Below are 14064 nucleotides of genomic sequence, written 5' to 3'. Positions count from 1 at the left end.
TGGGCCCATGGGCCTGATAAAGATACATTATTAAATAAAAAAACTAGAAAGGAAAATGAAAAATGATACCTTCTTCTTGAAGTAATCAAGGCGGGAATCATGCTCATCTTCTATTGATTCGGTATCAATACGCTCAAAAATCTGATCGTTAAAAAAAGAAAATTAAAATAACAATTTAAAATATATATAGATTTACAGATATTGATAATACAAACCTGGCTCACTTGAAGCAAAACCTTTGGAAGAACACCTTTGTGTTCATGTAACAATTTCACCTGCAAATTTAAACTTGAAACTTTTACGAATTTTAACTTTTAAATTTTATTACATTTACACAGCATAAATGATAGATTCTCACCTTTCCTTCATAGTTGGGACAACAGTTGTTAAACAAAACATTAATATCTATTTAAGAAAAAAACAAAACAAGATATATTCAAATATCATCATAATATCATATATGAAATAAATAAATAAAATGCATATATGAAGTCCCAACTGTTTTAGAATAACAATGATAACTAACCCTAATTATGTATGCTAGATTTTCATTAAATAATTGAAAGGCATAAATTATCAGAACAGAAATGACAGAATCTTACCTGGATTTATATAAGACCCTAAAATAATTGTCTGTCGATAAAACCGACCTTGTCCATCAAGATACCTATGCATCGAGACAGTTAGAAAAAGAAATTTCAAAAACACTTTAAAATCAAATCTTGTGCTAAAATATATTTATATTTAAGCTATTACAGATAAACAGATATACACGTAGCACTGTTTAAAAGTTTGTGGCTTGCTTAAAGTACGTTCGAAAAAAGCTTAGCTTGAAAAAAGCTCATATCCAAAGGAGCATGCTCGGCTCAGTTTCTAAACCAAATAATAATAACATACCAAAATATGAAAAAATAAAAAGAGTACATACAATATGCCACTTGATCTTAACAAATTAAAACAAAGAACAAAAGTAATACATACAATGTAATAAAATTTTGTTGTTTATATATTTTTTATTAGATGTATGTAAAAAATTATATTTTTGTCTTTCATATATCAATATTTGTATAAATGAAAAACAAATAAAAAGTAACAAGCCTATCCCCAGCCGGCTCGTTTAAACTTGAGCTCAAGCGCAAGCTCGTCCTCGGCTCATAATAATACACATAAGAGATATACCATGGTCTTATGCGCATTATATCAGTTCCATGTTGGATTTGACGGTATATGATTCAACTGCTCAACAACAGTATTCACATGGGACCAATTCTGCACAAGTGATGTTGAATATTTTACATTTTTATAAATCAAATAAAAATAAACTATACAGAAATTCTTATTCGACAGTTTTACCTGCATTGTTAACACATCTACATGGTCAATAATCAGCACCTATTCAAAACAGTTCCTTATATTATTAGCAAGTAATAAACAAGAAACAAGTGTGTGTGTGCGTGTGAAATACCTCGATAACAAAAATAAACGTTGTAACAGTAATATGAATTACCTCAATAGAAGACAAATAATCAACATCTTTTTCTTTTTCTACCTCAGCCTCCCCAATTTTCTAGGAAAAGAACAGATAAAATCTCACATTTTACAATAACAATATAACTAAAATAAAGCAACCTCAAATTTAAATTATTTGAACAAATGTATATAATAGCTTTCATATACTCACAGTGATCAAACCGAGAGGAGATGCAACAATTATGTCGGAGGTATAAAAATCACTGTACAACTTTATGGTCTTCCTACAAAATAAACAAGATAATAAAAAGATTAAAGCACTAATAAAAAAAAGAGATTTATCAAAAACACCATAGGAAAAACATAATAGTCTTTCCGAACAAATTGGACACACATAGTGTCATGTAAACAAACCAAGTGTTCAGTGAACAGTTCATGAACCAATCAATGGAAACAGGAAAGTTCGTTTATGCTCATCTATTTAATAAACTAACTAACATGAACACAAAAATTGTTCATTTAGTTTAACAAACGAACATGAACATGTCTCATTCATTCATTTTTGTTCGTTGACGATTGTTATTTAATTTCTTTTAGCATTCATTGGTTTAGGTTCATTAATGTCCGTTAGTTTACACTTGTTTAAGTTCATTAGTTTTTAAGCCCATCACAATAATCTCCACATTACTCTTAACTAGTTATAGCTCAGTTAAATTTGTGAATCTATATTCAGTTAGGTCCGTTCATTTATATCATTAATGAGCACACACAAACAAACACAAACATGCTCATTTTCTTAACAAGCAAACACGGACAAAAAAGCCCTGTTCGTTTGATAGTTCTTCAATCGTTTACTCGGTAACTCAGTTAAAGTTAAATGAGCTAACACAAACATGCTCCGTTCGTGTTCGTTCAGTTCATTTAGAAGCCTATGTCTTTGATTTCGAATTGAACGCACAACAAACTCATAACAACATAAACCTTATGGAAACAGATATGTTAAAAGTCTTTACTTGGTAAACTTGATACCGATCATGAAATGATCTGTATTATTCCCTCCAAAAAGTGCCTGATAGTCTGATGGCTTTGACTTTTTCCATGATTTGGAAACACCATCTTCATCCTCTTGGTCATCAGACGGTCCACCGCCAAATTCACCAGCAAACCGATCAATGCGATCCACGTTAACCTGTTGAAATCAAAAAAAAATTCTTATTCAAATTATATTCTTTTAATATGTCAAAAGTTATTCTCTGGTCAAATCTAAACTCAACTTATTCCCTTCAGGAGTCAACTGAATCAGTTTAGTAATTACTCTGTACGCAATGCTTGCCATTGGCAATAATATCAAAACCTGAAATCAATTACAGTAACAATTATCCAAAAAATGATATATTAGTAATAAGTGTTTTTTTTTCAATTTTATATTTACCTTGGGACGAGTAAAACCTTGGTCAAGAAACTTCTCACTGGTCAAAACTTCTGCACCCGACTCTTTTTGCTTTCCCAATGTTTTGTCATTCTTTGTTACAAGTTCTCTTGTTTTAAATATGTGATTTAGCTGCATTAATAAAAACCTTAATCACACTTCTAGTTAATACAATAAAACAGTTATATATGAGCTAATGTGATAGGTATTGAATTAGGAAATGTTGAGATGATTGAAATCAAATATGTAAAGTATATTATTATATTGAAGAAGATGATCTCATGAATCTACAAAGGATAACTAACCACCGAAGTGGTCCCGGGCTATGCCCTTCTCATGCTAATGCAATGAGCCTAACAACTTACCTAATATCTTTCTTATCCTTCCTAAATGACTATTGATCCTTACTTATAAGAATAGAAATTACACTTTCCCCCTCCCACAATTACAAACGACTATTAAGTATTAAGTAATAAGATCTCTATCAATACTTCCCCCATAACACAAGACTTGTCCTCAAGGCTTGATAGAAGACCCCCCACCCGGAAGAATGAACCCGTCAGCGCGGGAATCGTCCATATGCTCCAACTAACAATGCATCCCCTCAAAACCATCAGATTCATCATCCCCGAGTAACAACACACGAAGTTTTCCCTCCGGACACCTATGAGTTGGACCGTAGGGCTGTCCACACTTGTAGCATAATCCTTTCTTTCTGCGTTCCTCCCACTCGGTGCGAGATAAGGAACGAACTCCCTGATCATGACCGCCTACAAGCCCACCAGCAGGTCCATAGTTCCCAACAGTTTTGGACACCGTATTGCTCAACGAACGATGCCCAAATCCAGAATCCAATATTGGCAGCCCCGCATGTTGAGCGTACCGAAAACGAGACAGCAACGTTCTGGAATCCAATGGCCGAAGCATCAACTCAACATCCTTAGCCAAGGACATCGCCTCAATGCAAGAAGATGGACGACGCAAACGAACCCTTGGTTTGACATCATCCTTCAATCCCGCGATAAAATACCCGATAATTTGGGACTCCGGTAAACGAGGAACTAAGGACAACAGATACTCGAAATCATCTATGTAATCAAAGATTGAATCTGCTTGCTGAATAGTAGCTAAGTGTTCATATGGATTCTGAATTTCTAATCCACTAAATCGTTGCAATAATTCACCCTGAAATTCCACCCAAGAGAGAGAATCATGAACCTGAGTGACAATGGTGAACCAGTGTTGAGCGGTGCCTACCATGCTCAATTGAGCCAATCGAATGCGTGATTCTGCCGGCGTGCCATTGATGTCGAAATAGATGTTTGCCTTTTGGATCCACCCCCGAGGATCGAAACCATTGAACTCCGGTAACTTGACCTTCTTCACCACCCAAGGCAAACCAAACGGTGCAACATTATCAGAACTGGGATCTAACGGCAGTTGTGATGGAAACCCACCATTTCCGGAAAGACCAGATCCAGATGCCGGAGAACTAATCGAACGTTTATCCTGTTGCTTCATCCAATCGAGGACGGTTTTCTGAAATTCATTTGATTCCGATCGAGCTGCAGCCAACGATGCCTTAATCTCGGCAACATCCTGCTGTAATTGATGGATCTGCTGGTCATGAGTATCGAGGCGAGCTGTTTGATTCACCATAATTGAGTATGAAATTGAAGAAATAAAATGGAGGAATTCGGAGATATAAACCGTAATGAGAAATTGGATTCAGATCTGATAATCAGAACGGGAACTAATTGGATCTGAGATCCGAATGGGAGCACAGATCTGGAAATTGAAATTGTAAGGAAAACAGAGGTGCGAACACAGATCTGGAAGGTGAAATTGAAAGGGAAGCAGAGGTGAGGCAGGTCAGACCAATGATAGGTATTGAATTAGGAAATGTTGAGATGATTGAAATCAAATATGTAAAGTATATTATTATATTGAAGAAGATGATCTCAAGGATCTACAAAGGATAACTAACCACCGAAGTGGTCCCGGGCTATGCCCTTCTCATGCTAATGCAATGAGCCTAACAACTTACCTAATATCTTTCTTATCCTTCCTAAATGACTATTGATCCTTACTTATAAGAATAGAAATTACACTTATCCCCTCCCACAATTACAAACGACTATTAAGTATTAAGTAATAGAATAAGATCTCTATCATAATGTTAGTTTAATAAACAAATATAGAAATATACACACCGAGTGTAACAAGTAGGCATCCGTGATATTTGAGTCTTCTTCCCTTCCTTTATTATAAAACGGTTTTTTGTTGTGATGTAGGATATCACAATAGCGGTTGCCTATTTAAATAAGTAGATATGAAGTTAACCTAACAGTTATTGCAAACTGACTTACTGTCAATAAATCAGTGTGTATTAACAAGAGATTAATAACTTACAAAGAGAGAAGAATGATCTTTGTCTTGATGAATGAAGATCTTGACCTCCAGATGCCGTGTAATTTAACCAATGGTTATATAACTTCATATTTAGACCATAAGGAGAATTTGCCTGCAGATTGTTAACAGAAGTATTAAACTAAATATTTGTTAGAAAATCAAAATGTTAAATAATGGTAAAAATTACCTCTAGATTCAGCTCTCTAGTTGCCACCCACTTGCAGTTAGCGGCCTCAACCCCAAATTTATATTTATATTTCCCTCTGTTTGTTGGAAGATTTCTAACCTCTTCTGCTGATAATCTGTACTCCAGATGAGAGGAGAATGAACTGCATAAAGATCATAACAAAGTAGAATTTTAATACTTGACCTTTAGCGCAGAAATTACATTTATATGTCATCTATTTGACTCTTAATTTCTGTTCAACAAATAACTAATAGTAAAATATCATAATACCTTGAGCTTTCTAATTCTTGTGCAATTCCTAGAACTTCTTCTCCATCCTCATCTTGTTCATCGTCATCATCCTCATCCTCATCCTCATCATCATCTTCATTGTTTTCTTCAGTGGCTGCCAAACTACCATCTTGTTTATCATTTAGGTCCACATCGTCACCTTCAGACTCGTTTTCAGACACTAATCATCCAAACAAAAACGTTTAAAAATGTGGGACAACTTGGATATACAAAAGGAACAATATGTGCTTCTTACGATCATCATCATCATCATCTTCTTCAGAAACACTAACAGCTTCTGAACCATTTTCTTCATCTTCTTCAGAGTCATCAATACCTTCTTCTGCACGCTGTCTACACATAGTACATGCAGCCAATTATAACTCAAATCTTTAAACTTCAAACAGTTATCATATTAACTTCGAAAGCATCAACAGTTGATTATTCTTACAAACAGTGTACCTCCTCTTATAAGCATCAGCCATTGATTCACTAGCTGAACCAAGCGTCTTCAACAAATTATCATACATTGTTGGCTCTTTGTAAACTTCCTGTTCATCTTCTGAGGCAATATTTGAGTGTTCCTCAGCTGAAGTGCCTGCAACTCATAACCAATCAACTTCAATTAGAACTGTAAACGAACACAAGCATTAATTCGTCTTTCCTCATAATAATACATTTACAGTAGCCCTAATTCCTCCTAAATCAATAATAATAAATTGAGTTGCCTGAATCACTTGGAACTCTGTCATCTTCAGCACCGTGGTTTCTTCTCGCACGCTTGTTCGAGACTTGTCGGTTTGCTTTCGGACGCTTGAATCCTGTAAAGTAAGCATGATTCCCAATTAAATCAACTGAAAATATATATATAGAAGAAAGGTTTGAAAATATATATACATTTTCGGACGCTTGAATCCTTCTCCTTCTCTTCTGCTGCTATAAATAAAACAAGAACAGACGTTGAAGTCTGCTTTTGTATTTTGCTTTAACCCTTTCAAACCCTACTATTATCTCACTTTTTTTTTTATATATAAACCGTTTAAAAAATATATATATATTTTTTAATTGCCATTTGAATTTGAGTAACCGATGGACGAACGGACTACTATTCTCAAAACCAATTTAGGTTGATACCAGTTCAGTTTTGTCAACAAAAGACAAAACTGATTTATGGTCGGTTTTGGTCGGTTAACCAGTTTGGAATCCAGTTTTGGTAGGGAAAATTACAAACAGATTCTGAACCTACAGTTTTAATCGGTTCCAAACCGGTCTACATAATCAGTTTCAAACCGATTCGATTTTCAAGTTGGTTCGGTTAACCGTTTATTTGCCCACTTCTACTAGTCACTGACTTTCACTCTAGGAAACCCTTGGCCCAACCTGAAACCTGGAACTAGAGGTGCACAAAAAATCAAACCCGGAACCGGAACCTGTTTTTTTTTATATCCGGGTTTTTAATACCCATACCCGACCCTACCCGTAGGGTACGGATAAGGTATGCGTTTCAATACCAAACCCCATACCCAAAAACCGGACCCGATTTGTACCCGGTAGTACCCGAAATTTTCCAATACCCAAAACCATGTTTTTCAAATACCCAATCTATACCTGAAAAACACCTGAAACATACTCCTAAAAAGTGCAACCCCTTAAAAAATTCCAATCTACAACCGAAAAAACCTGAAAATAACCAAAAATAGGATTTTTTTTTCAATACCCAGAAATAAGGTATTCATATACCCGATTCTATACCCAACCCGAACCTGATGCATAGAGTATAGTTTTATAGGCATACCCGGACCCGAACCCCACATGGGTATTGCTAATACCCGGTCATACTCGAACCCGGATTTGGAAACCCCGATTTGTGCGCCTCTACTAAGTATCTAACAACTTGGATCATTTTTTGACTTTCGTTTAAATAGTTTTTTTTCTTCTTTCTTTGTTTCAATTGAACCTTTGAGGTTTACCAGTTGTTGTGGTCATTGAGGTCCAAATCGTTAACTTCATTAATTTTCATCGTAAACTCGGTGACAAAATCGTCTTTTCACTAAGTTATGAACGGGCATTTTTGTCTTTTTAAATAAAATATAATTTAATATGTACAATTTTGTTGTGAAACTAGCCTAATAGCAATGAATAAGAGATAGACATGTCAGGAGAAAGGGAAAGATTTTCATTATTCAGGATGTGTATTACAATGAAGTACAATGAGAAGTATATATAGGATAGGAAAACTTGGGGGAGAAAACTAATCTATATTGGGTATTGATAACCAAAATATTAATATATTTATAACACCCCCTAGTTATTAACTTAATATGCTTGAAGATGTTGCCTCATTAAAAACCTTTATAGGAAAACACAGTGGGACAAAACCATAGCTAAGGGAAAAAAAGAGCAGCGCGTATTGTCTCCCCTAATTTATATATTCGTTAAAATGGTAAATATTGATCTTCTGTGAAAGTTGCTCAAAACCTTGACGTTTGAATCCTTAAGCTGAACAATGTTGTGTGATCTTCACGTGAAAACTTCTATTGCTTCATCTGTTAAACATATCAATTGTATCTATGATTCTGTTGTGGTTCTCTGTATCAACAAGACTAACCAACTTGTTTTAATGGGTTAGTAAATTATAAGCGCGTATCTTTCATATCTGAAGTATATATTTAACCCATTCTGATGTCTCATAGCTGGACACATGCTGATATATATAAATAATAAAAATAATAATCATATATAGCTAACAATACGACATAATGCGCATAAGCATTTAATATTTTCGAACCAAGAATATTTCATATTCATATAGGAAATTATATAGAGTCATTGTTAGGCATCCTTTAACGTGCTAAAAAGATTAAATTTTTTCATGGTAAAATGTCTCAACATTTTCTAGATACACTTTGATGGATTTATAAACATATAATTACATATATACTCGAACTATAAGTCGAGCAATAATCACACCGTGTCAAGGTCTTTCAAAAAGAATTCTCTCTTAAAAGCTCATAAGTTTGTTTCGATGATGTGCACATCATCATTGTAATCTGTGATTAGAATGAAATTTTGATAAAAGTATGGCTAATTATATACAACGTATCTCCCTCTTTATCAAAATATCTATTGATTTGTGCCAAGCTCAATCTGAATAATTTAATTAGATCCATGCATTTACCAATTCATTATGGACTTCTTTTCAACTTGACGAATTATGCATACACATTCACTTTTCCAGGATTTTTGTTGCATAAACTTGTTCTTCATTAACACATCATTTTGTATCACATGTCAAAAATCCATATTGTACAACTTCTTTGTTTATTGAGATATTGTACTCATTACGTACATTATCTTCTATATATATTTGTTGATACACTAGAATTACATCATTATGATGTTTCAATTAACCTTTCAAGCATTCAAGTAGCTTAGAAGTTCATTATAAGTTCCATTTATATTCAACATATTCAATAATCGTAACATATTCAAATATGATTCTGTACACAAAAATTATTGTGTTCTCAAGAATTTACTTTACATGATTTTAATTATTTAAATACTTCATTGATTTTCATGTAAACTTTCAATATTAAGTGAATCACCACGCTTATTAGACGCATATTAATTCTCTCTTTGTATTACCAGACTCATTATATGTTGGAAAATCATTGCGTCCACCACTAGAGAATATGTCTCATAGTAATCACTTACAAATATTTGCGAAAATCCTTGTTGTTTTGCTTTATATCCTTCTTTCATTATTTCACATAATTTTTCGCGCGAAAGACTTTTCTTATATACAACATATTTTTCAACTTCATGCGTATGGACTACAAGTCCAATAACTTTCATTTCATTAGAGAATCCATTTCTACCTCTTTTGCGTCTTATCAATTTGGCCAATCATTTATACTTTTCATTCACAAGCAAATCTTTGATCCTCACCATTCTCATTATTTCTAGCGCTATATAAAAGATCAGCAGCGTCGATTTTGTTTCGATTCCATACATTTCTAGACATGATATAATATATTGAGAGCTCTTTATTTATTAGGCACCTACGATTCATCAAGAACCATCATGTCAAATGTCTCTCCAAGAGATCTTCTTACTACACCTCGATTTGATCATCTTGATTACTTGCTCCAACTTTTGAGGAAATTTTACTTTGGAATAGACTAGTCTACCATGCTTCATGTGTACGTTAGACTCATTATCAATCTGTAACATCTCGGAAAAACCAATATTTATTTTGGGCCAAATATGTCTACTTTGAAAGTTGAAGGATTAAAAATAATTTCAAAGGCAAGTAATGGGAAGAATAAGATAAGAAAAACAAAGCATTCTTATGTTAAGGAAATAAGAAAATTATATCCCACATGAAAAGATGGAAGAAAGTGGAAGCATTCCACATAGGTATAAATAAGGAAAAGATACTTTCATCCTAGATGGAAACAAGAAAAGAAATGAAAGCTCTTTATACGGAAGAAAGTTTCCATAGAAATGTTTTAATATGGCTAACCACTCTCCATAGTCCTAGCGGAGGTTGTGAAGCACCCGACGCGCACGGACTCGGACTCGGGCGATGGGCGTAATGTGGAGTTTTGATGGCGCACTTGGCACTTCGCATGCTCGCATCGCCGCGAGCCGCATAAGGGGGGCCGCTTTAGTATTTTTGGAAAATGGAAGTATGACCAAGAAGTGGCAAGTTATCAAAGACGAAGGACCAAAAGTGAAAAATCTGATTTCAGGACCCATCGCGCTACGCGATGAGCCCAGGAACAGCATCATCGTGCTACGCGATGCTCTTCCCTAGAAATAAAAAAAAGGGGGCGCCGTGCTGCGCGATAACCAAGGGTTAAGAGGCATCGCGCTACGCGATGACCCCCTTAAGTAACCTGTGCCACGTGCCCGGCTACGTGTCAATACGTGGCAGCATCTCAACAATTGCGGCGTCGCGCTACGCGATGCCCTAAGAGAAGGGACCATCGCGCTACGCGATGGATCCCAATTTCAACTATAAAAGGGAGGGGTACGGCACATTCCATCTCACATCTCCAACACACATTTTCACCAACTTTTACACACACTAGTCTCGGTTTGCGTGCCGGTCTCGTGAAACGTGCCCAGCTCCGAAGCTCTGACGGTTTAAGCTGTAGTACGCGATATAGAGTAGCAGTGCCGCTCGTTCAATCTTAGATAACCAACTCCACATACCCGTGAGAGGTAGGGGTTCTGATTAAGTTATTATTTTATTATTATTATTATAATAGCTTAGGCCATAGTCAGGGGTATAGCCCGAACCTTGATTACTGATAAACATAATATAACCTTTTATAAGCAAAGGTTATAGCTAATTATAGTTTCTTCATGATTAAGAAACGTAATCATTTACATGCAAAGGTTATAGTTAAATAGTATTTCTTAATGATTAAGAAAGATACTATTCATTCACATAGATAAAGTAATGTTTCTCCCTGAAGAAGAAACCTGATATATAATTAATAAATAAACAAAGGAACTAAATGTCCATATGTTTTGTACAAATAAATAAATTATCAAGGTTACAGCTATACAAAACAGACTACGGGGTCTGAAGCTAGATCGTTGATCTAGACATTTATACAAATATTATTCTCATACTATAGGTGTGAGATAACAGTCAATCAATCAATCTGAAAGCTGAAAACAGAAACAGGAATCAGTAGCAGAAACTGATCAATATACAGGAATCAGTGTCAGAAACTGATTACAATCATATAAGGTGAATACGCCCCAACCTTTTACAACTCTTTTAGACTCTGAACTGTTTGCATGGGATTTACGAATCCTTAAAACTTTGTGTTACAATAATGAGAAACGGGCATACTCAAATTAAGAGTATACATGTGTCTGGATCCATACATACATGGTGACTCGGATTTCCCCGAGGCCATGCATATCATCAAACATGCCTCTGGTAGTCTACGGGACTGATCAGAGAAATGATATTGTATATATGATTAATTGTACATGTACCTAGGTAATTGTAACCCAATTGAGTTGGGTGCCTAATGAGTATTGTCACAAAGGTATTGTTATTGTTTACACACTGGTATTGTAACCCAATTGAGTTGGGTGCCTAATGAGTATTGTAACCCAATTGAGTTGGGTGCCTAATGAGTATTGTAACCCAATTGAGTTGGGTGCCTAATGAGTATTCCCCCACATTTCAGGGAAACTGTAAATAATATAACTGACAGGCAATACTGACAGAAGATTGGAGACATAGTCATTAGAGGTGTCTGAGGGCTCAGATATTTTATTTAGAATATTATATTTTCAAAAGACAGTTAATTGAAATATCAAACGGGTATTCTGACCCGACAGTTTATAAATGAATATTATATTTTAAAAGATTTCCGCTAATAACCAGCAACTCTGATATATTTTCAAAACCGGATACCAACTAACGGGCGTCGCACCCAGGCCCCGAGTAGGGGTGTGACAGGTTGGTATCAGAGCCATCGGTCTTAGCGAATTAGGTATACTTATTACCTAGGCTTTGACTAGAAATAAGGAAATTCCTGAAAATCTTGGTATTTAATACCAACTGATATAATCACTAAATGATTAAATATGATACGGATAGGATTTAATCCTACACGAGTACTTATTCAAACAAAATAGGTACTTAACTAAAAGTATCTAAATACGATCACTTAATAAATAAAACTGTTACGGATAAGATAGGAACGCGATCCTATTTCTCATCTAACATCGTACAGATGTCTGATCGTCAATCCAGCCAAGGATCATATCAACCTCAGTCAGGTAAAGGAAAAGGGCCTATAGGGACAACTTTACTTCCAATCCCTATATCTAGTAGTGAAGACTCATATCAGACCTCAATGGAGGAAAATTCAGATTCATTCGATTCCAACATTCCACTAGCCCATATCATGCGAAGACAAGATGTGCAGGGAACAAGATCAAGTGGATCAAGTGGGTCCCAAAGATCAATAAAGTTAAAAGGAAAAGGGATAATGACTGATCAGGAAGAAAATCCTCAGGGGCAGGGATACTTCAATTATCCAATAAACCAAGATCCTTACTTTGCTCATCCTCAAAATGAACGCCGGAGCACAGATTATGAAGGACTGTACATCAGAGATGATTTAACATGTTATGAAGTCGATGTTACAAAAATAGCTGAATCAATGCTCAACGATATAGAAATGGAAGAAGAGAAGGAGAAGGAAAAAAGAAAAGGAAAAGAAAAGGAAACAACCGAGAATACCAAAAAGGACAGCAAGATCAAGAAATTAATTGTCCGCTGGAAGAAATAGATAATAAGAACTGTAGTAGTTGTAACAAGTGTAATTAATGATAATGTTGTGCACTTTTGTAAACTACAATATGATAAATAAAGGATATGTTTTAAATTCCTCGAATGTTGAACTTATCTTTAAATTTTATTGTAGTATGTTAAAAGAAGAAAATGCACACTCGCAGAACAATCCTTCCAATAAAGTTGGAAGCAGAGAGAATGATGAAAACAAGGAACTTCCCGCCTAGTATAAAGATGAAATCCAGAAAATGATACAAGAAGCTATCAATGATAATTCTATCAATCAAAGTCAACCAAAACCTACTAAGAAAAGCCAAAGTAAATTTGTTCATTCAAGAAAGGAAGAAGTTTATGATAGCTCTGCATCTAACAATAACTCAAGGGACAAACCCCAAAAGAAGTTGAAGCATCAAACATGATGCAACTTTAAGAATTTCCAAGCTTACAAACCTAAGGAATTCTATGGAGACAAAGATGCTATAGTCGCTCTAAGATGGCTTGAGGAACAAGAAGCAATTGTCTACATTAGTAAATGTACAAACGAAGAAGCTATTCAGTATTCTTCTCAAATGTTCAAGGGAGAAGCTCTTGAATGGTGGAATACCCTGATCTGGAATAAAGGAAGAGAAACAATGTACAATCTAAGCTGGGAAGAATTCAAAGATCTTGTTATAAATAAATATTGTCCACTTCATGAGATGGATCGAATTCAAACTCAGTTGTGGAATCACAAGGTTGTTGGAACAAATCTCAGGGAATACAATACTAAATTCCTTGAATATTGCCGACTAGTCCCAAATCTGGTTACCCCAGAATATAATAAGATAACTCGTTATATATATGGGTTGCCAAGAGAAATAAGAGACTTGGTAAGAGCTAATATGCCTCAAAAAATTGAGTCGGCCATGGAAGTAGTTGGATACTTTATTAATAGCATGATAAGAAATCAAGAGTAAGAAAAGA

At 35.0% G+C, this 14064-nt stretch overlaps 1 protein-coding gene across 1 annotated transcript; it reads right to left on the bottom strand.

Annotated features, from left to right (window-relative positions):
- Window positions 1–1200: 1200 nt before the first annotated feature.
- On the bottom strand, window positions 1201–3037 carry LOC143616565 (protein NUCLEOLAR FACTOR 1-like). The gene is made up of 7 exons (XM_077089363.1): window positions 2903–3037; window positions 2786–2824; window positions 2484–2659; window positions 1682–1754; window positions 1508–1567; window positions 1354–1392; window positions 1201–1269 (listed from the first exon to the last, which is right to left on the bottom strand). Exons 1-7 carry the CDS (start codon window positions 3035–3037, stop codon window positions 1201–1203), a joined length of 591 nt encoding a protein of 196 aa, XP_076945478.1.
- Window positions 3038–14064: the final 11027 nt, after the last annotated feature.

Source organism: Bidens hawaiensis, unplaced genomic scaffold (assembly GCF_021521415.1).
Source record: "Bidens hawaiensis isolate Kalapana, Puna unplaced genomic scaffold, B.hawaiensis_p1.1 tig00048155_1, whole genome shotgun sequence".
Classification (NCBI taxonomy): Eukaryota; Viridiplantae; Streptophyta; class Magnoliopsida; order Asterales; family Asteraceae; genus Bidens; species Bidens hawaiensis.
The sequence above is the reverse complement of the archived record's forward strand: the minus strand, read 5'-3'. Positions and strand labels throughout refer to the sequence as shown.

Coding starts and splice junctions, on each gene's coding strand:
- LOC143616565 (XM_077089363.1), bottom strand. CDS start 3,037: ATGCAGCTAAATCACATATTTAAAACAAGAGAACTTGTAACAAAGAAT. Junction 2,825..2,902: donor AAGGTTTTACTCGTCCCAAG/GTAAATATAAAA, acceptor AATTGATTTCAG/GTTTTGATATTATTGCCAAT. Junction 1,755..2,483: donor ATCGGTATCAAGTTTACCAA/GTAAAGACTTTT, acceptor TTTATTTTGTAG/GAAGACCATAAAGTTGTACA.